The sequence below is a fragment of the Leopardus geoffroyi genome, chromosome C3 (assembly GCF_018350155.1).
Source record: "Leopardus geoffroyi isolate Oge1 chromosome C3, O.geoffroyi_Oge1_pat1.0, whole genome shotgun sequence".
Classification (NCBI taxonomy): domain Eukaryota; kingdom Metazoa; phylum Chordata; class Mammalia; order Carnivora; family Felidae; genus Leopardus; species Leopardus geoffroyi.
This window is the reverse complement of record NC_059338.1, coordinates 41,450,074-41,473,450: the sequence shown is the minus strand read 5'-3', so window position 1 is coordinate 41,473,450 and position 23,377 is coordinate 41,450,074. Positions and strand designations below refer to the sequence as shown.

Sequence of the window (23,377 nt, the reverse complement as noted above, 5' to 3'; positions counted from 1 at the left end):
TGAGTATATGTCATAGTGGATGTATTTCAGTTTTCCCAGAATCAGCATCACAACTGGTAATATCTGCAGAGCAATTATGACTGAGTAGATAAGTAGACACATAATTTCATAGGCAAAAAAGAACTGGATTGAGAACCACTGGAAAGCTCCATTGAGTAAATCTGTTCAGTGGATCTGGAAGGGAATCTAACCTCCAGACAGCACACAGGGGTCATCAATCCAGCACAAAACTGCCAGCGTTTGTGACAATCCTACAGTGACCACTCATGACATAATAGAGGACAATCATACTTCAGACAGAAAAACAGCCACAGGGTCTTTAAAAACTAGTACAGTGATCTTTATCTAATAAATAACATGTCACAAAAAATCTATGATGAACTACAGAATTAAAACGCACTACAGAAGGTAAATTGACATTCTTTCTAGACAAAATACTTACAGGCCTGGGGCATATATCTGGTGAAGAAATCTCTTCTTTTTCATCTTCTAAGTCAGGCCTTAAGAAGCAATCTGGAACACTTGCTGACTGTTCCTCAAGATTTTGGGATAGGCCTTGGGGTGGCATACTCTGTCGATCATCATCAAGAAGCCCTTGATTGCTAAGCTGGATTTTCTCATTCCTAGCTTTTTTGATTTCTTGTAGTTGATTGACTGTGTCCTTCACAAAGACTGTTAGTAAACTGTCTGTCAGTAAGCTGACTTTTTCTAGCTGCTGCTTTGACTTTTCCTCATTTAGTGAGGACCTCAGCTGGGCTTCCAGTTGGTTCTTTTCTCTTGTTAAAAGATCTAGAAGTGGAGTAGAGAGCTTTTCTGACACCTCAGGACATAAGTCCTCTTCCTTTTCTGTCAACTGCTGCTGCTGCTTTAATTCTTCAGAAAAGGCATTGTCTAAAGTATCGCCTTCTACAGCAATGGAAACCTTTTCTATGGCACCAGGAACGTCTTTGTTTTCCTTTGAAGAGATCAGTGAATCCACTGAAGATTGCTGGTGAACATGGGCTTCAAGTACCCCAGAAACATCCTGTACCTTGTCTGTTTCTATTTTAAGGCTTCTATCAAGTGAGGCTTCTATATCATGCATACTAGGTAGAGAGTTCTCATAAAAATATTCAACTGCATCCTTTTCTCTATCAAATTTGGAATCTGCTGTATCTTTTTGTTCTTGATTATAGTATTGATATCGTCCATCTGAGTAAGACTCTTCATCTTCATTTATGTCTACATAGTCATCAAAGTTTTCTGGAATGTGAGATATTTTTTGAGGGGGAGCAAAAATACCATGCTTCTCTCTGCACACAAAGTATACAATGCCATCATATGTCCCATTGTTATTTCCTTCAGCTTTATCCAACTCCACTCCAGCCCAAAAGCCTTTGGCAAAACTGGTCACGCCTTTGAATCGAAGAGTTCCTGGCTGAACATTGCCAATCAACACCCTATCGCCAATGTGGAAATCATGTAACTCATCTGCAACAGAAACTGAAACCAAGGAAGGGGGTTCCGTAACTCCCTGTTCATGCTCTACATCACTGCGCTCCTTACTTTTCATAAGCTCAGTAGGGGACTTGAGTTCTAATAGCCTCTCAGAGTGGACACTGCTATGAACAGAAAGGCTTTTCTCACTGAGGCACTCACTGATTTCATCATCACTGCCCAAGCTAGTGGCTCTACTTGTAGAGTTCTTTGTTGGCCGTGACTCATCTCTGCAAGATTGAGAGTCTTTCCTGAGTGACAACAAAGATGACACCTCAAAGTCATCTTTGTACAGTTCAGCTGAAATGTCTTTCTTGAGAGAAGACACTTCAAAATCTTCAGAGTATGATGTCTCCTTAGGAGCAAAAAGATGCTCTGACAAAGATGAGTCCCTTTCCTTTATGTTCCTTTGTTCATGAACTTCTTTTTCTGATTGGGTGCTTGTACTGTGATCAGTACCTTGATCTGACTCTCTCTCTTTCAACTGTTTTTTATGAAGATTTTCAATGGCTAATCTAACTAAGTCTTTCTGAACATTTACAGAATCTAAAGGAAGATCCTTCCTTGAAAGAATTTCAGATGAATCTCCCTGTTCCAGGTCTAGTTTCAGTAAGACATCAGACTTCCTACATTGTTTTGAATAGGCCTCTTCAATCACACTCTCTTCCAATTTTGCATAGTCCACTTCTTGTATTTCTGATTTTTGACTAGCTTCTTCAACCTTGGCATCTAACACATCCAGAATTCTATTAGGGGCATTCAATTCTTTGAGAAGAGATAATGATGGTACATTTTCTAAAGAATCACCAGATTCTGCTCTGGCTTTCCTTGATGATCTAAGAATTGGGGATGAAGTCTGAAAATGCTCTTCTGTTTGTCTATCCAATTCAATGACTCTCTTCGCATATGCAGATAAAGACCTTTCCGATACTGATCTCTCAGAACCTGCCAATGCAGCATCTTTAAGGAAAAGAAAAAAAATCTTATCAAAATTATTTAATCACAACCTTTTAACTGCTGGAACCAAAGGTTAAATAAAAGCCAAATCTTCATGAGGAAAAACTCTGGTCAATAAATATAACCTGTTTTGGTTACCATATAAGGTAAGTTTTTCCTTTAAGAGAATATATTGCCCCAGCAATAACCAGAACATTTAGAATGACTGGAAATTTAAAGTTTGAAATATTTCTTAAGGGCTGTCTTAACTTAGAAAGTGAAGAAAAATGGCTCTAAGTTTATGGAGACACTGATTTGCGTGATCAATTCCTCAAATCATGTGAAACCAGATAGATATTACATACACATTATTTCATATAGGAAAACAATGAAGGAGGGACAAAGATACTTTGAAAAGAATGAATTTTCCTGGGGACTTCAACTAAGCTCTCAAATGCAAATGCAAGAGAAAAAAATAACAATTTCTGCAAATACAGTATTTTTTAAGAGCTAAAACTGCAGAATAAGAAAAAAAAATATTTGATGAGCTAACAAACCAAGAAGTAAAAGTTCTGAATTCAAATCTCTATTTTGTCATTGTTTCTACATAGGCTTTTTTATGCCTCAGTTTTATTTCCTCATTGAATCACACTTTATTTTCAATAATTCTTATCTTTCTTTGGATTAAGTTGAAAAATATACACGTATATAACCACTTAACCCTGAGAAATAGTATAGGCTGAAAAAAATTTATAATCAGTTATAAAATTTGATTAAGGGAGAATTTAGGGATGCCGATGATACACTCAACCATTTTAGATTAATGTCTTTATGCTTCAGTTTTTAAATTTATATATAACCGATAAATCACTTTTATATAAAAGTAACTTAAAATTTCAATAATTATTCTCTTTAAGAAATTCACTTTTTAATCGAAACGCTGTAGAGGCAGAATTATATACGCCCTTGCATAAATTCTTAAGTCTAGTGGATACAGCGTCATTATTTTCCCTAGTTACATACCAACATGTTCAGCAATGGACTCCAACGACCCTCTGGCACGCTCTGATTCTGTTAGTGATTTCCAGTTCTTTGCTGTTTCAGATCTGAAACAAAAAAATAAAGAGTAGAAATAAATGTACTGCTGATACTGTAATAACTGGTAACAATAAGCAGTCAACTCTCAGAAAACTACTTCTTCACAGGAGGTATTCCAACCTGTCACTTTCACCAAGCCTGTTTCTGGCCTTCATCACTCTCAGTAGTCAATCTTGCCTCTTTTAATGAGAAAAACAGAGGCCATCAGCATGACCTTTCTTACCCTGAGCCTTTCTACCTACAAATGTATCTATATTCATAGCCATCCCAACTGCCTTTCCTTCTGTCTGCAGGACAGAAAGAGGTGTGTCTTTCACACGTATTCAAAGCTGATTGTTTGAACCTCCTGCCGAAAATCTCACACATTGCCTCAGCCTCATTAATGGTACTCTTCAGTCATACGTTCACTTTCCTAGAACCTTCAGTTCTTCAACCTGGAGATTTTTCCCCTTCGCTTATAAGTACATCATGAGCCTCAAAATTTTACCTCTCAATTCTTCATTCTTCCACCTCCTGGCTGCTGTCCTCTCTTATTCTTTAAGTTAACAGAAACAGCTACATTCTTCATTTTCTTGCCTTCTCTTTATTTGCTAAGTCATAGTATTTGGCTTCCGCTTCTCTTTATAATGCCTTTAAATGCTATTTTATCATAATTAATACTTGGCTTCCTTTTATTCTCTCTGAATGCGTATCTTCCTTGGGTGATGTTGCTATGTATACGCTTTCAGCCACCATCTTTATGCTCCTCATCCCATATATATCTTACACTGACATCTTTCCTGGATAATTCTCCTTAGGTGAACCATGTGCACCTCAAAATTTGTATTCTAAAACCAAAGTCATAAGCTACCCACAAAAGAACATCTGACTTTCCATTCAGGCTAATGGAATGTTGACCCAACCATTTAAGAGAAACCTGGGAGTCATTCTAGATTTCTCTTGTTCCCCTATCTAGCACTTCAGTGAAGTCTACTTCTCAAATATTTTCTTTTAAGTGTTTTTTTTTTTTAAATGTTTTTTTTTTTTCAACGTTTATTTATTTTTGGGACAGAGAGAGACAGAGCATGAACGGGGGAGGGGCAGAGAGAGAGGGAGACACAGAATCGGAAACAGGCTCCAGGCTCTGAGCCATCAGCCCAGAGCCTGACGCGGGGCTCGAACTCCCGGACCGCGAGATCGTGACCTGGCTGAAGTCGGACACTTAACCGACTGCGCCACCCAGGCGCCCCTCTTTTAAGTGTTTTTAAGAATTCTTTCTTTTTTTTTTTTAAACTAAACTCTATCCCCAATGTGGGGCCTGAACTCAATCCCAAGATCAAGAGTCACATGTTCTACCAACTGAGCCAGCCAGGCACCCCTGCTTCTTAAATATTTCCAAGTCTATTTCCTATCTCTGTTCTTATTTCCACTGATTATTTGAAGCCTGGTCTAGACTCCTGTTCTCCCTGCTTCCGAGTTTGCTCTTTTCTATTTCTCCTTCATATACTAGTCAGAAAAAGCTCTCTGAACACAAATGTGATCACATCATTCTCTGGTTAAAATCCTCCAAGAGTCTGGTTAATAAAACCGTAAAGCAATTCATTAGTGTATTATGTAGAAATCTAAAAATAAAATTTACAGTTTTGTAATATAATGGAAAAATGTATATATTACAAAAAAAAAAAAAAACATATAAAATCTAAGCATAAGAAATCCTAAAAGGAAATACATCTAATTGTTGACATTTGCAATTCTGGGATAGTTCAGTATATGATTTAAACTTTTCTTCTTTTTACTGCTTCCCTCAATATTCTAATTAAAATAATAACAGTAACTAATACGCAGTGCTAATTGTATGCTAAGCTCTGATCTAAGTTAAGTCTTTTAATTCTCATAATAAGTTAATTAGTTAGGTGTTATTATAGGGATATAAATCCCTATTAAAAAAAATAAGCACAGAGAGATTAAATAACTTGCCCAACAAAGTTAAATAGCTAGCTGGTACTGAAGCCATGATTCAAACTGAGGTAATGAGAAATTAATTATCATGAGTCTCTATTATTTTTGTAACAGACTTAAAAATCCCTAAGTATTTTTTGGGAAAGCCTCCAAAGGCTTCCCATCTTCTGAAAAGTAAAGTAGAAACTATATTATGAATGAGTGAGTACAAGGTTTTCACAATTCAGTTTTTATTTTTCCAGTCTCTTTTAACATTAGCAACATTCTATAATGTTCAGTTTCTGTAACATGCCAAGCTCCCTGCTGCTTTTGGTCATTCATCGATGTCCTTCTCTGAAATGACCCCTATTTCTCAGTCCCACTGACTGCTTACCCCCTACTCATTGCTCAAAATTCAGTTTAAATATTGCAACCTCACTTTTTTATATACAATCTCCAATGCTGCCTCTCAGTATTCTGTATTTGCACTGACTGGCTGCATAATATTCCATCCCTGGGAAGACCCTTACGTTACTGGGCTATTCACCTATTTCTGGACATAAAGATATTGCATATTTTCTCAAACTAATTTCTGGACATAAAGATATTGCATATTTTCTCAAACTAGGTTTCCAGGAGTGAAATTACGGAGTCAAAAGTTACAGGTTGTTTTTTACTTCTGAAACACTGGCAAACTGCTTTGCAAAAGTCTATTGCTACTAGCAATACTGGAGGATACTATTTTCATTGTGCCCACCAGATTTCAGGATTCAGAATATATTTTTAAACCTGTACCTTATGATAAATTCGATTTGTGATTACATCATACATAACTCTACTCTAGTGAAAGTAAAAATACTGGTTAAAATTAACTTCACAGTTACTTAAAAGATAGCTTCTACTAAAAGTCTTCCCTTAATTCTTTTCTCAAACAAGGCAGAACATAGAGAAGTTATCAAAAATTTCTACCTGTGTAGTGGAAGGGGCTTGATCTTGGGTTTTTCAGAAGCTGAGGAGAGCGTTTTAATTTGAGGCTTGGCTGTTGGTGATGTTTCCAAATCTCGGCTAAGCTCTGCTTCAGTTTTCTTAATGAATTCATCATATGACTAGTTTAGAAAAATCAGAGGAGTCACTATACAGAATTTTTAAAAAAAACTATTTTAAATTAGAAAATAGTATATTTTATGGTAAAATATTCAAACAGGAAAGAAGATGTAATGTAAAAATCTTTCTCCCAGTATCCATGTCATTCCCCAGAGTGCCATCAACATTTACTTGTAGATCCTTCTTGAAACAGACTATGTATAAGCATACATGTGGAACCATAATCCTAATATGAGTTAGAAAATGACAAAGTCTCATTTTACAAAAATTTAATACCTATGAAGCAATCATTTGGGTCCTGCCCCATTAAAAAACTTCTTTAGCTGACTATGTAAATATTCTTTTAAGGGTGTCCTAATACTTCCATGTTATTTTTAAGAAGTTTAGGCATTACGCAGAGTTCAATGGCAGCTTCTTGGGAATACAAATCCTTGGGAATACAAATCCTGAAGAAGGAAGGCTGTGATTAGAGAACATGATAGTTCAGAATTACAAAAAATGTTATCAGCCATTCTATAAACACTAATGTGTAATTCTGATTTGGATGAAATCTAAGGGAAGTCCTTTATCTATTATATTTCTTAGTTTTCTGGGCTAAAATCCCTACTTTTATATCTCTATTTGAGACTATAGCTGTTTTGTTTAACACTGTATATCCAGTACCTACTCAGTGTTTGGCCCCAAACAGGCTGTCAGTCAACATCATAGAATAAATGAATGACCATGTGGATGCTACTCAGTTGCTACAGATCCCTAAAACTTGGGCTGAAATCCCTACTTTTACAACTTTCACTATCCATATCCTCCAAATTTTCAATGTTTTGGTAAAGTAACTTCTGGTATTACACACCAAAGCTAGATGGTCTAGCTAGCTAGGTATATGAGGACTATAACTTCTCAGATCTGAAAGCTATACTTACATGGATGTAGTTGATTTATTACATCTGTGATTAAATAAACTCCCAAAGATTTTGTATATGAAATGCTATATATATTATGTTTTTCTCCATCATATACTATAATTCTAAAACCTAAACACACAACTTTCTTTTGTCTGTAAACCATCTAGTAAAATGTTGAATGAGATGGATCCTATGGCATTTCTCTAGAGACCCTTCTGGCTGGCATATCCATTAATGAAGAATTTTGAACAATGCTATTCAATCTAATAGTATTTCATTTAATTTTCAATGGCTCTCCATTACCTTACACTAGTGCTTTTAAATTCTGGGTCCCACCCTAGATTATTAATCCCTCTGGGAGGGAGACTGAATATTTGTATTTTTCAAAGAGCTCCCCAGTTAATTCTAACGTGTGGTCACGTTGAAGACTACTGACTTGAAGTCCAAACTCATCCGTCTGATTCTAAGACCCTGAACATGATCTTTATTTTTGAATTTTGTTTCCCACTATTTTCCACCATGAACTTGCCAGTATGGCTATTCTACCTTAAGCACTTCCCTTACTTCTAAACATCTGTGCAAGTTACAGTCCCTGTTCCCATCTCTGTATTGTGTACCTGTGTGGATGTCTATTTTCTCCACATCTGTCAGCAGCCCTGTTTTCTATGTGGAAGATAGGACACAAAATTTAGAATTAGAGATCTATTAAAATCTAGCTTTACCACTTCTGAGTGGTGTGTCCCTGAATAGCATTACTCTCCCTGAAACTCAACTTCCTCATCCGTAAAACTGTAGACAGTAAAGCCACTGTTGCTTGAGGATAAAATGAATACATGTAAAGTCATTAGCTGGAATTCTGGCATACAAATAGGCACCTAAATATGTGATGACTAAATTAATAGATGTAGGAGGAATACATATTTGGTGTTACCACAACAAGGACCATTGAAAGGACAGAAATACTAACAGAACCAAAAGATTTTTAACATTTACAGAACCTAGAGTCCTACAATGAAACCAACTGCCTTGAAATTTTGAGATTTCCTATTATTGGAAGTGTTCAGGTGGAAGCTGAATGGTCTTCTCTGGTGATGCCGTGAGAAGGGATTCTTGCGAGGAGCAGGACGTTCAGACTGATTCTATGATGAATGTGGCATTTTAGGAACACTAGGCTGGCAGAAGGTATGCAAGTATTAGGGAAGCAACAGAGACAGGGGCATTTAAGAGGCCACGCAGAGAGCAGAGATAAGGGGTCATGAGGCCCCAGTCGGCTCGATGGCAGCTGGAATGGAAAAAGCAAGCAGACTCATTAAAAAAAAAAAAGTAACCAAAAGGATAAGAGATCTGGTAACCAAAAGGATAAGAGAAAACAGAATGAGGAAATATCAAAACCAGGTTTCCAGCTGGGGTAGAATCAGGGAAGGTTGCTAGAGCATGGGAGAAGTCTAGTTTAGAATTATCACTTCTGAGCCATTCAAATAGGACAATGTGGCATGAAACATCATTCTGCTTAAAAAAAAAACAAATTGTTTTTAAAAAGGCAGTAACAGTTTCAATAGCTAGAATTATTTATCTTTTTTCACAGAATTATTCATCTAATGATTCTTTGCTTAAGAGGGCGTGAATTTCAACCTTTGCCTAATCTTTCTTGTTTAAGAAAAAAAACTCTTATTTTAATTTGATTTTAAGACTATTTACTTAATACTTGATGCTATATGATTTATTTTTTTATTTAATGTTTTATTTATTTTTGAGACAGAGAGAGACAGAGCATGAGCAGGGCAGGGGGAGAGAGAGAGAAAGACACAGAATCCGAAGCAGGCTCCAGGCTCCGAGCTGTCAGCACAGAGCCTGATGTGGGGATCGAACTCATGAACCACAAGATCATGACCTGAGCCAAAGTCGGATGCCCAACCGACTGAGCCACCCAGGCACCCCAAGATTTATTATTTTAATATTTAACGCTTTAAGCAAGAGCGTTGTTTAGATAACCTTGGATTTCTTTTAAAAAGAGGTTAAAATGTGGCACCAAACTAATAATGAAAAATTCTACGCCATTACTTTATTAACAACATTAAAAAAACATTTTAGGCTTCACATATACATTAGTCTTGATACTGAACCCCCTTCCTATGTCTAACCTCTAACTGTTTGATCAGACTGGCTTCTTGGGCTTTCAGTCTTTCCTTCTGCCGTTTTCTCTGTTCCTTCTTCAGCTGGTCCACAACTGATTTTCTTTTCCGCAGCTCATCCTTTAGGGCTCTGATCCTACCTTCAATGTCACTTTGGTCAGATGTTGTTTCTGAAAGGGAAATAAAATCTTTCATTTTAACTTGAGAATGAAGTTAATTTAATAACTACTAATGAAAGCAGCAAGGTGATACTACACTTACAGTCAATCTAACATTTAAAATTAAGGAAGTGGAGCTTTTGAAAAAAAATTTATTAGTGATTTGCATCTCTCTTTTCCCTGAAATATAGTGGGCGGTTGGTCCTTCCTACTTATTTTCACTTTCTAATTGTACTATTTGAAACCTCAAATAAATCTTAAGATACCCTATCTTGATGAGATAAACAACAGGAAATTGAGGAACTTTTAAGCTAGTGAAATTTGGGCATCATGAGGAATTATTTCCTGGTGACAAGAGAAACATATTTATCTTTCCTTCCCCTTAGCTATTAATAGTTTTTAAGTCCTATTAAAATAAAAATGAAACTTTGCCATTTTACACTGACTGTGAATCATCAGTTGATGTCTTAATACCATATAAAAGGAAAGAAAGAAATTACAAAGAAATATACTCTGCTATAACCTTTCTTTAGAAGCTCTTAAAATATTTAAAATAGCTAAAATGAAGCTAGTTAAATCTTATTTTCTTCCCAACAGTTCCCTACACATATACACGCACATACAAAGTAGATGTCCAGTCACAGCAAAATCATGAAAAAGACATTTCATTATAATAAGTGTCACATACATGCTATGAAAATACTGTCATTTAAAGATGCTGCTTATTTCACTACACATGGAAATTACGCAGAATAAAAATGATTATTCCTCACACCTCCTCCCCAAATCAAGTAATAATATCATTTCCACACACTAATGTCGAGTGAGACATTTAATAGCCATAGAAATACTATTACAATAGAAATACTATTGTATAAAATCTGAAGACTCAAATGTATGCTACAACATTAAACCATAAATAACCAGGTTTTTTTTTTCAGATACTTCAGATTAAATTGTGTAAGAACTAGTTATGGAACTTATTTAAATGCAAAAGGATTATAGTCTTTTTTAATAGAATGATCCCAATATCTGGATTAGAAATAATGAAATCTAAGTTCCTGTCACTTCTATGTTGCTAACTTTAGGTACCTCAGGAAAGTAATACCCATCTTATACCACTGGTGGCATCATCGTGAGTCCTTAGCATGGGCAAAGCTCACTATTTATCGATCAACACTCATAAAATAGCATAATAATAAAGGCCATTTTCAACTCTGGATCTGTTACTGGTAATTGGTAAGGTAAGTTTGACCCCCTGCTGATTTCTAGAATTGATGTGTAGATTACATAAGGTGTACAAAGCACACAGCACAGCAATTGAACTACTATAAAAGCTCAAAAAATGGTGGTAAGAGTAATACTCATATAAAACAAACATTTTATGCAGCTATATTTTAGGTAACAGATTTTCCAATCTAAAACTAAAAATGCTGGTGGTGAGAAAAGAGCCACTGAGTATCTCCCCTATGTTTTCTTCTAATTGCTGAAGAAAAGAATCAATTGCTTTCAGGGTTAAAAGGTTCTGAGCCCTTTGCAGAGATTCAATTGATGATTCTAGTGTAATAATTTGGGGTAGGACTGCAGGTTGACCTAAAAGTTAAAATCTTTCTAAAATGAAGTATAAACCCATATCTTTGCATCTTCTAAAAACTGAGCTTCTTTTAGCTGGATAAGCTTTTATGTGCTTCGAAACCTCAAGACATGGATAAAATTTGAAGACTTTGATAAAATTGTGTGGGGGATCACTATACTCGTGCACACTTAGTTTCAACTTTGTCCCCCCTCCCAAAATGATTATTTTAAATTAGTATATACATATTTAATAATTTATTGTCAAGTTAGCTAACATACAATGTAGTCTTGCCTTCAAATTAATATATTTTAAAAATTGCACATGCCAGCAGTGATTTTTTTTTTGTAATTTTTTTAATGTTTATTTATTTTTGAGAAAAAGAGCATGAGCAGGGGGAGGGAGACAGAATCTGAAGCAGGCTCTAGGCTCTGAGCTGTCAGCACAGAGCCCGATGCGGGACTCAAACCCACAAACTGTGAGATCATAACCTGAGCCGAAGTCAGACGCTTAACTGACTCAGCCACCCAGGTGCCCCGCCAGCAGTGACTTTTCTAATAAAAATATGTATCATGTATGCTTGTGAAGATTTAAAAGTAGTTGATGAGAAACTTGGGAGTTTTTAGATGAAAGACCTTGGGAAATGTTTCTATTTTTAAGTACTAAAGAAGCCAAAAGTGTACAAATGAAAGGTAGAAATTAAATAAATAAAAGTCTATGAGAATGAGTGGGAATACATTATATACCTGCCAAATATAGTATTACTGCATAATATTCATCATTAGTAACGGGGTGCCTGGGGTTTGGCTCAAGTCATGATCTCGTGGTTTGTGAGTTAGAGCCCCGTGTGGGGCTCTGTGCTAACAGCTTGGAGCCTGGAGCCTGCTTTGGATTCTACGTCTCCCTATCTCTCTGCGCCTCCCCCACTTGCACGTGCTCGTGCTCACTCTCTCTCTCTCTCTAAAATAAACATTTTAAAAAATTCATCATTAGCAACATCTAAAAATCTCTAGAATTTTTTTTTTAACCCAAACAACTCACTGAATGAATTTATTGCCTTTATGGAATTATCTCCTACAAGGTTTTTTTTGGGTGGTGAGGGAGAGAGGAGGGGGCAGGTAAATGATATTTCAGTTTGTTTAAACTAACGTCAAGACAGAATAACCTGATGGACAGAATGATCTAATAGAAAAAATTAAGTTTCTGATTATTTCACACAGGCAGCCTCTAATAATTTGGCTGATAAATTCTTTATCACTTGAGCAAGGCTTATATAACTCCACTACGTTAAAACTGACCACTTCCATAAACACTGCATTTAATGATGTCATCATCAATAGGTAGATGGCATCTGGAGTTTAGAAATCTCAGAGCTATTTTTCCAAAACTATTCTCACTTGAGTATGTTTTACCAATAAAACAGTATCTTATTAACATTATTAATCCTTAGTCTGTAACTCATGCAAGGCTGGTTACAATATTATTCCACTGAACAGATGGAAAAGACTATCCAATATGGGAAAGAAAGCTGAAGAAAGTCACCAGTAAGTAGTAGAACTAAGATATGAATTCAGAGGTTTTTTTTTTTTTTTAATTTTTTAATGTTTATTTATTTCTGAGAGAGAGAGACAGAGAATGAGTCGGGGAGGGGCAGAGAGAGAGGGAAACACAGAATCAGAAAGCAGGCTCCAGGCTCTGAGCTGTCAGCATAGAGCCCAACGCAGGGCTCGAACTCACAAGCCATGAGATCATGCCCTGAGCCAAAGTCAAGACACTTAACCGACTGAGCCACCCAGGCACCCCTAAATCCATGTTTTCAAGTATCAAGTTTATGTCTACTGACATGTTACTACACTGGTAGTAACTTTTTGCCAGAGTACCTCAAAGCAAATACATAAAAATAATAATATTCAACAGATAAATATGATATACAACATTCTTCAACTGGCTTGAGCTAGTAATCTCATTTCTAAGAATTTATTCTTACTAAAATATTCCACAAGAAGATGTTCATTACAACTTTACTGGCTGGGAATGCAAGCTGGTGCAGACACTCTGGAAAACACTTCCTCAAAAAACTGAAAATAGAACTACCCTACAACTCAGCAATTGCACTACTAGGCATTTATCCACGGGATACAGGTGTGCTATTTCGAAGGGACTCATGCACCCCCATGTTTAGAGCAGCACTATCAACAATAGCCAAAGTATGGAAAGAGCCCAAATGTCCATCGATGGATGAATGGATAAAGAAGATGTGGTATATATATACAATGGAGTATTACTCAGCAATCAAAAAGAATGAAACCTTGCCATTTGCAACTACGTGTATGGAACCAGAGGGTATTATACTAAGTGAAATTAGTCAGTCAGAGAAAGACAAATATCATATGACTTCACTCATATGAGGACTTTAAGAGACAAAACAGATGAACATAAGAGAACAGAAACAAAAATAATATAAAAACTGGGAGGGGGACAAAATAGAAGAGACTCATAAATATGGAGAACAAATTGAGGGCTGCTGGAGGGGTTGTGGGAGGGGGGATGGGCTAAATGGGTAAGGGGCACTAAGGCATCTACTCCTGAAATCATTGTTGCACTATACGTTAACTAATTTGGATGTAAATTTAAAAAAATAAAAAATAAAATTAAAAAAAAAAAACATTATTGGCAATTTTGACAAAATCTAAATGATCATCACTAGGGAAATATTTAAATAAGTTATGGTATATCTACTCTTTGAAATATTATGCAGTTATTCAAAAATAAGGGTGATTTAAAAATATGGGTGTGGGAACCTCCAATGATTTATCATCATTTGAAACACTGAAAACAGGGGGTACAGAATAGGATCAAAGACCAAAAACAGAATAATATTTTTCACTTTTTCTTCATTAAATGTCTACTCTCAAATGAAAACTAAAAATGCGCTCAAAAGGCATACACTCAATATAGTGTTAACCTTCCTTGGAATTCTCATAAACTGAGCGTTGCCTGTATAGATATGCTTCCCAAGATCAGATCTTGTGTACATTGAAGTCTTACAGAATAGAGGCTGTTCATGGTTTCATAATCTAATAGCAGAGAGTTTTATAGCAGAATAGAGACTATAGGAGAATAGACAATGTTCCCCACTGCCATGTGCAGTTGATTCTCTATCTTTCCTCCTTCAAAACTTAGGCTATCCTGCCCTACCTCCTCCTCTCTCTCTCCATGGTCATCATTAATTCATTCAAGAAACACTTAAGGGGCTCCTGGGTGGCTCAGTCGGTTGAGCATCCGACTTTGGCTCAGGTCATGATCTCACAGCTTGTGAGTTCGAGCCCCGCGTCGGGCTCTGTGCTGACGGCTCAGAGCCTGGAGCCTGCTTTGGCTTCTGTGTCTCCCTCTCTCTCTACCCCTAACCCACTTGCATTCTGTCTCTCTCTCAAAAATGAATAAACATTAAAAAAAAAAAAAAAAAAAAAAAGAAAGGAACATTTAATAAATACCTGCCATGTGCAATGCAAAGTACCTGGTAGGTCCTGGTGCCACCAATTATTAATAAATTAGACTCTCCTTTCCAGAAGTCTATATGCTAGTAGGGGAGACCTGCTGGGTAAAGTCTGGTTACAATTTATATGCTGTCTGGTATAAGCTGATGCACAGAGCACTATGGGAACACATAAGCAGTGTCTGGCACATAGAAAAAAATATTCCACAAATGTCTGATGAATAAATGATTTGCCCATTAACAACCCAAGAATATAACAGTTTGTCACATTTTGTGTAATTAGGGAAATAATTAATTATCAATGAAAAGCACTGAATTATGTGATTTACTCTTGGCAAGAAAAAAGCCTTTACAAATGAGAGAAAGGATAACATTACACTAACATATGGACAGACAAAGCTTATTAAAGAGGTATTCAAATATAATACAAAGAAAACTCCTTGTTATTACTCTTACCTGACTGTGTCATAGATAATGACTCATCTGACCAACTAGAACAGTGTTGATGGGACTTGATAGGTAGACGATACTGTCCTCCAGTCCTATGACTTCCTTTGCTAGACTCCTGCTTTGATACTGATGTGCAGCTTTTGGGAGGTGACTGTTCAAACGGAAAACCAAATGGGAAGTGTTTTGTGATACAGTTGTAAAATCCAGTTAGCATTTGAGATACCAAGCAGTTAATAATATATACAAAGAGTGTTAAGTAACTCTATGACATAAAAAGTAAAAACAGTTTACAAATTATACAAAGGATAAATCGACCTCAATTTTTTTTAAGTTATACAAAAAAGTTACAGAGAAGCATGCTTTTTAGAGAGGTTTAAAATAAAGTAGGAGTGGCTATTGTATAAGTGATAGTTACCCCCTTATTCATTTATTTTTTTTAATTAAAAAAATTCTAAACACGGGAGTACAGATATCTTTTCGACATAGTGGTTTCATTTCCTTCAGAAGACTCCACCCAGAAGTGGAGTTGCTGGATCATATGGGAATTCTCCATTGACAGATAAATGATAAAGAAAATGTGGTGCATGTGTGCACAAGTGCACGTGCATGTGCACTCATGGACACGCACACACACACACACACACACACACACAGGAACACACTATTCAGCTGTAAAGAAAGAAGGAAATCCTGCCATTTGCAACATGGATGAACCACGAGGGCATTATGCTAAGGGGAATAAGTTAGACAGAGAAAGATAAATACTGTATGATCTCACTTATGTGTAGAATCTAAAAAAAAAAAAAAAAAAAACTCAACTCAGAAAAAGAGATCAGATTTGTGGTTACCAGACGTGGGGGTTGTGGGGAAATTGGGTGAAGGTGGGAAGGGTACAAACTTCCAGTTATAAAATACATAAGTCCTAGGGATGTAATGTAAAATGTGATGACTAGAGTTAAACATTGCTGTGTGGTATATGTGAAAGTTGCTAAGGGAGGAGCATAAAAGTTCTTGTTACAAGGGAAAATTTTTAACTTTATGAAGTGAGAGATGTTAACCAAACTTATTGTGGCAATCATTTCACAATGTATGTATGCCAAGCCATTATGCTGTACACTTTAAACTTATACAGTGTTGTGTATCAATTATATCTCAATAAAACTGAAAAAAAAACTTTAAAAATACTAAATATGGGGGTGCCTGGGGGGTTCGGTCAGTTGAGCGTCCCAACGCTCATGACCTGACTTCAGCTCAGGTCATGAATCCACCATCGTGGGATTGAGCCCCACATCAGGCTCTGTGCTGAGAGTGGAGCCTGCTTGAGATATTCTCTCTCTCTCTCTCTCTCTCTCTCTCATTTTCTCTGTCTTTCCTTCTGCCCTTCTCCCTTGCTCACACACTCTCTTTCTCTAAAATAAAATTAAAAAAAAATGTTTTTAAATACTAAATATGTACTATTTTGAAGAAGGAAGGAAAGAAGGGAGGGAAGGAGGAAGGGAAGAAAACAAAGTGTAAGAAGACTGTCTACAAGAGATTACAAAGGACATCATTTCTATCCTGCCACCAGGAGGAAGTGGAATATCTAATTTGATTCCTGGCTATCATCACTTCCTATATCTGTGAATTTGGGCAGGTTTCCTAGCCCACTGAGCTTCAGAGTGGGGCTTAAAACAGTATCTCTAGATTTCTTGTGAGGATAATCCACATAAGGCATTGGCATATTAGCTGGCACTTGGCAAGTAAGCACGAATAAGTATTAGTTTTTTATTATAAAAATCACTAGGGGCACCTGGGTGGCTCAGTCGATTGGGGGTCCGACTTTGGCTCAGGTCATGGTCTCACAGTTTGTGAGTTCGAGCGCCGCGTCAGGCACTATGCTGACAGCTCAGAGCCTGGACCCTGCCTCAGATTCTGTGTCTCATCCTCTCTCTGTCCCTCCCCTGCTCCCACTCTGTCTCTCTCTGTCTCTCAATAATAAACATTAAAAAAAAAATTTTTTTAATAAAAATAAAAATCACTTAAACATTTTTTAATGTTTATTTTTGAGAGAGAAAGAGAGAGGCCGACCGGGGGAGGGGCAGAGAAAGAGGGAAACAGAATCTGAAGCAGGCTACAGGCTCCAAGCTGTCAGCACAGAGCCTGACCCAGGGTCCAAACCCACAAACTGCAAGATCATGACCTGAGCTGAAGTCGGACACTCAACCAACTGAGCCACCCAGGTGCCCCAGTTATAAAAAATCACTTTAAGACACACTAGTTTTATTTCTTTGCCATATTTGCTTGTCAGGAAAAAAACTAATTTTTAGTGTTTGATCAGCCTATTTTGAATGTCAATAACAACGCTAGGTGGGATTTAACCAATTCACAGGAAGTAATATTAAGATTGTGTCAAAAAGCATAGTTTGGTTGTAAATTCCATGCTATGGTTATGTATACAAGCCTATTTTCACATAATAACTAAGAATTTGCTAATATAATTTAATTAGAAGCCTTTTATAATCTAAAAACTCTGCTTTCAAGTATGTGCCCAAGGCATTGGAATATTTTGCTACACAGCACAGAATAGGTTCTTCATTGGATCACTGGATAAAAAATGTTTTCCCCCAAATCTTTCAGGTGCTATAACACACATAAATCTGATTTTTCAATAGAGGAAATGCAATTCATTCTTCACATCCACGGTGAAATGAAGACTCTATCAAAAGATACTCCATTTTGAAATTAAATGGGTTCCTTTTTTTAGACAGAGACTTTAACAAAGTTTATGTTCACTTAATATTTAATAATATTATGCTAATTCCTTTGTAGGCTTTATAAAATCAAATTTAAAAAGAAACAGTTAAGTTTCTAAGCTTAAGTTTTTATCAGATAGGTTTTGTTTTTGTTTTTAGTTTTATTTATTTAGTTTGAGAGGGGCGGGGGAGGAGGGGCTGGAGACAGGGAGAGAGAGAATCCCAAGCAGGCTCTGAGCTGTCAGGACAGAGCTTAACGCAGGGCTTGATCCCACAAACTGTGAGATCATGACCTGAGCCAAAATCAAGAGCTGGACACTTAACAGGCTGAGTCACTCAGGCCCCCTCATCAGATATGTTTTTTTTTTTAATGAAATACAGAATTAAGGACAATGTGGAAAATCTTATTCTAGAAGTGACCATTATTCTAATTCAGAGTCAATAACCATTTCAGATCTGCCTTAAAGAAATGCAACCATTACTTTTATTCTGATTTATGAGTTATAAGGGCAACTATTCACTAAATTATAGAAAAGGCACAATGATATGGTTTAAGATCTTACTGTTTCTATTATAGGTCAGAATACAGATTTTAATAAGCACTTGTATTGTCCCTCTATAATTATCTTTAAGTTTAATTTAAATTAAACTTAAATTATCTTTTAAAGATTTTAGAACTTCCTATACCCTCAATATTAATAGACTTAATAATATATAATTTTACGACTGCCACTAAAACTAAAATTTATATATTTATTAATCTTTAGGAATCTATGAAAAGCTTTATTCCTGTTCAAATATCATATGCTGTATGTTACAGTATGGGCAATAGTCAACACTGTCATTAATTGCAAGAATGTTAACTGTTAATAATATAACTTTCAGAAGACTTTGGTCTAAAGAAGCTTTAAGGAATAAATATACATTAACTTACATGTTTACTAGGAGAGGTAGAAGATTCCAGTTCTTGTGAAAAAACCATTTCTTCAGTAAGTACACTATGATCTGGACTCCCTGACTGCTCCTGAACTATAGACTCGGAGGGTATATATCCAACAGCAGGGCTGCCCAATTCTTCTGGAATAGAGCTTTCACTGTGGAGGTGAGAGTAAGAAGGTACTGGAGATTCTGCTTCACTTGCTATTTCTACAAAGAGAGAGTAAAAACAAGAAAAAGACCACAGTCTTGGTCAAAAGAAATTTTCCACAGCTACACTTTACATTTGCTTTTACATAATTTCACCAATTGCATTTAGATACAATTTTAATCCCACCACTTAAGGAATCACATTACTGTAAAGTCTGTTAGTCTAAGTAAGAATTTTGGCTGACAGCAAACTGAAGGAGAGATCTGTAAACATATAATCAGCAATGACAGTGACTGACAACCTAACTGATTGGGAAGCTACAGAGCAATGACAACTCATATTCTCGTATATGAGTGTAAGTTGGTCCAACCACTTTGAAAAACAATGTGGCTGGCAACACTTGGAAAAGATGACAATACTCCATTATCTATCAATTCCACTCCTAGGTATACACACCCTAGAGAAATCTTGCATATATACAGTAGGAGACATTTACACGGTTTAAAAAACACAAATATCTGCGGATAGTAAAATGAATAAATTGTGGTATATTTAGCCAATAACATGTAACATAGCAACAATAATGAATGAACTAGAGCTGCATGATCGATGGAGATATACAGTGAATTTCATTTAGTGCTTCCAGAATTTTTAGCACTATCCTGTCTCTGGAATTTCCTGTCCATTATAACCCTTGCTCTTTCCAAGAAAACAAATATGTTTGACACTAAACAGAAAAACCTTGACATTATACTTGTATAATGTTAAGAATTTACATTGTTTTCCTTCTTTGTCTTTGTAGGTATAATGCCCCACAAGAATTAGATGATATCATATTTTGCATCAGTACTGCTAACATTTGATATACTCAATTCTAAAAGTCTCATTTAAGATTCTGGGTCTGAAATCTGCAAAATAAGCTTATTTAACATAAGCAATATCTTGAATAACATGGGTTTGAACTGCACAAGTCCATTTATATGTGCATTTTTAAAAATAAATACAATTCAATTCAATACTATAAATGTATTTTCTCTTCCTTATGATTTTTTAAAACATATTCTTTATCTTATTTTATTATAAGAATAATACGATACTGTAATATATTATGTACTATTTAATACATATAACATACATAATACGGGCTAATCAGCTATTTATGTTATCAGTAAGCCTTCTGGTTAGCTGTAAGCTATTGCTAAAGTTTTGGGGGAGTCAAAAGTTATACATGAATTTTTGACTGTGTGTGGGTTGGCATCCCTAATCCCTGTGTTAAGGATCAACTCAATTTTTTCTTTTAGGTTACTTTACTTTATTAAACAGTTAAACTATTCATAGGCTGTATTTGATGAAATTAAAATTGCATTAAAATTGCCTTTGTCTTATCACATTTACCCAATAACACTTTTTCCATGATTAAGGAGGCCAATAGTTCTAATAAATTAGAGAGTTGAACAGGAAAAACATTGCTCTAAGATAGGAGTTAAACATTTTGGTCTCAGGACATCTTTATACTCTGAAAAATCACTGAAGACCACAAAAAGCTTTTTCTGTGGTTACAGATATGGTTATATTTATCAATATTAACCACACTAGAAGTTAAAATGGAAAAAAAATTAAAATATTTAAAAACAGTAATAAATCTACATGTTAACATAAATGACATTTACTAAATTTTAAAATAACTACATTTTTCCAAAAAAGGTCTTAGTTGAAAGGAGAGGGATTATTTTACATTTTTTAAAATATCTGTAATGTCTGGCTTAACAGAAGGCAGTTGGAATCTCCTATCTGCTTCTGTCTGCAATCTGTAACTATCTGTTGTTTTGGCTGAAGCATATGCAGAAAATCTGGCCTCTCAAAGAATATATGTAATTAGAAAAGGGAAGAGTATTGTAACGGTCTGTACAGATAATTGTGGATATTCTTTTTTGATGCTACACTGAAATTTGACCATTGGTCGTTCCTTGTATTTTAGCTGGAATGTAGAATCTAAAACCATATCAATAAACTTTTTGTGATGTTACATTAAAATCCTTTGGTCAACTCTGTACTTTAAATGGGTTTTCTACCCATGCATGATTCTCTAAATCATCACTGGTCATTTGGAAAACACTGGTTCACTGAGTTCTGAAGATCTTCCCAATGTTGACACATTTTATCGCACGATATGAAAAAATGACCCTGATTAGTATCATCACCCATCGTATCAGGAAAGTCTTTTAAGTATTGGAAAGCTGTCCAGCTCAAGATGGGGAAAATGGCATTTCTAAAATCCTAAATTTTTGCTTGAAAGCTTAAATTTTATCACTGGCAATAAATGTAGCCCCTGTTTTCTCTGAACAAAGTTGCTTCATTTATTTCTGAGAAACTGCCAAATACACAAGTATGAATAACAGTTTTTTAGACACTTAAGTAAAAATGGTACTCCATGAAAAAAAATGGCTAGTTCAGCTTGCAATTCAAACCACTGCATTATGTGCTTTCCTTCAAAGCCACCACCAACCTTCGGCACATGCAAGTGCTTTGTGCATATTTCCTATTTTGTCACACAAAGTATTAAAAAGATATGTACCCAAAGGTTGAGATTCAACAAAATTAGTATTCGTAAGTGCTTATTTCAGGGCATTCTTACATAAAACTGGCACGTTATCATTAGTACAAAGTGGTGAAGAATACAATGGCTACTAATAACACAGTTCGGTGCCACTGCCTTGATTCATGCTAAGACGTCAGCAATTTTACTCACCCTTATTTTTGCTACATCAGCGTAATGTCAACACAGTGAAAAAGGCAAACAACATGTTAGTATCATTATAAAAATAATTTTGACCCCCACATCCTCTGAAAGGATCTTAGAGACTCTCCCAGAGTTTCCTGGGCCATATTTTAAGAACCACTGCTCTAGGATTCATACCTGGGAATGGAACCGCTGAATCGTAAAATACGTGTACCTCACTTTTATGATTTTATTGATTATTTTTAATGCCTCTTTTTTTCAACCTGTTTTCCAAACTAGGTTTAACAATTAATACACCAGCAGTTCCGTGTTCCACCTACATACCTATGGGTTTGATGGGTATTGTGAATGGGCTGAATGATGGTCCTGGAAAAGATATGTCCATGTTTTAACCCCCCGGACCTGTGAATGCAATTCTTTTTGGAAAAAAGGGTCCTAGATTCACTTGTTAAATGCTGGATTTTCTATAATAATTTTTGCTTCTTCCTTTCACTGCTTAGGTGAAATAAAAGCATCTTTATCTTCTTTCCAAGTTTAAAGGGAAAGTTTTCTATGTTTTATCACTAACAGCAATATCTTGTAGTAGGTTTGGTTTTTCATTTTTGTTCATAGATATCCTAGATCACATAAAGAAAGCTCCCTTCTATTGATACTTTGATCTGAAATTTGTTTTATTAGAAATGCTTTTTGGATTTTATCAAGTACCTTTTCCAAATCCATTCAGATGTCATGTAATTTTTCTCCTTTGATCCGTTTAAGTTATCTGCCCTGTTGATTTTTTAGGATGTGTTAAACCCCACTTGGTCGTGGAATAACCCACTTCCATTTCACAGAATTCACCCATTTCTTCTCAGTTCTCAGATATGTTAGCATAAAGTTATTCACAACAGTCTCATAATTCCAAGGTCTGTGGCATTTGCAGTTATATCGCATTCTTCACATTTAATCATCCACCTTTTTTAAAAATAATGAAGTCAATCTTTTGGTTACATTAGGCTTGGGTTTGCAGAGTGAATGGAGTTAACATTTAATACCTTTCTGTTCTGTTCTCTGGTCCTCAATTTCTTTCTTCGGAGTTTTAGGTTTTATTAATTCTTTGTCCCAGGCAGCCAAAGCTTGTTTCTCCATTTGACGAATTTCTGCTTCCTCTGCATCCAAACGTCGCTTCCACTCCAGCAGCTCCTCTGCGTGTTGTCGTCGTTGCATTAGTTTCTGCTCTCGCTTTGTCAGAAACCTACGGTCACACCATGAGGGACGGTCAGAGAACAAATCTACAGGCAGAAAGCACTTAGAGCTCTATACCACTCACTGCCTTCGCAACAAGCTGCGTAAAAACAACACACTCATACTACTCCTTTGAAAAAGGCTTGAAGTAACAGAAGCTTTGGTGAATCATTCAGAAAAGGAGAGAATTTATGTTTTACTTCTAATTGTTTGGAAAGATTAGCAAAGGAAAAATGGTGGCAAATTCAGAAAAGAAAATCTTCAGAATTTCTGGACAACCAGGACTGATAATCCTGAAATTACATATTCACTTCTCATAGGTGATTCTTTTTCATAACAGATGAAGAACTTA

General features: G+C 35.9%; 1 protein-coding gene across 5 annotated transcripts in view; it reads right to left on the bottom strand.

Moving 5' to 3' along the window:
- CEP350 (centrosomal protein 350) overlaps positions 1-23,377 on the bottom strand; it is a 156,343-nt gene that overhangs the window by 20,097 nt on the left and 112,869 nt on the right. For all 5 annotated transcript variants that reach the window (XM_045452555.1, XM_045452558.1, XM_045452557.1 and 2 more), the window contains 7 exons: positions 22,836-23,035; positions 18,909-19,120; positions 15,249-15,393; positions 9,575-9,735; positions 6,397-6,533; positions 3,436-3,518; positions 443-2,436 (listed from right to left, as the gene is read on the bottom strand). In XM_045452555.1, coding sequence (XP_045308511.1) covers positions 443-2,436; positions 3,436-3,518; positions 6,397-6,533; positions 9,575-9,735; positions 15,249-15,393; positions 18,909-19,120; positions 22,836-23,035 — 2,932 coding nt within the window. The remainder of the gene's footprint in view (positions 1-442; positions 2,437-3,435; positions 3,519-6,396; positions 6,534-9,574; positions 9,736-15,248; positions 15,394-18,908; positions 19,121-22,835; positions 23,036-23,377) is intronic.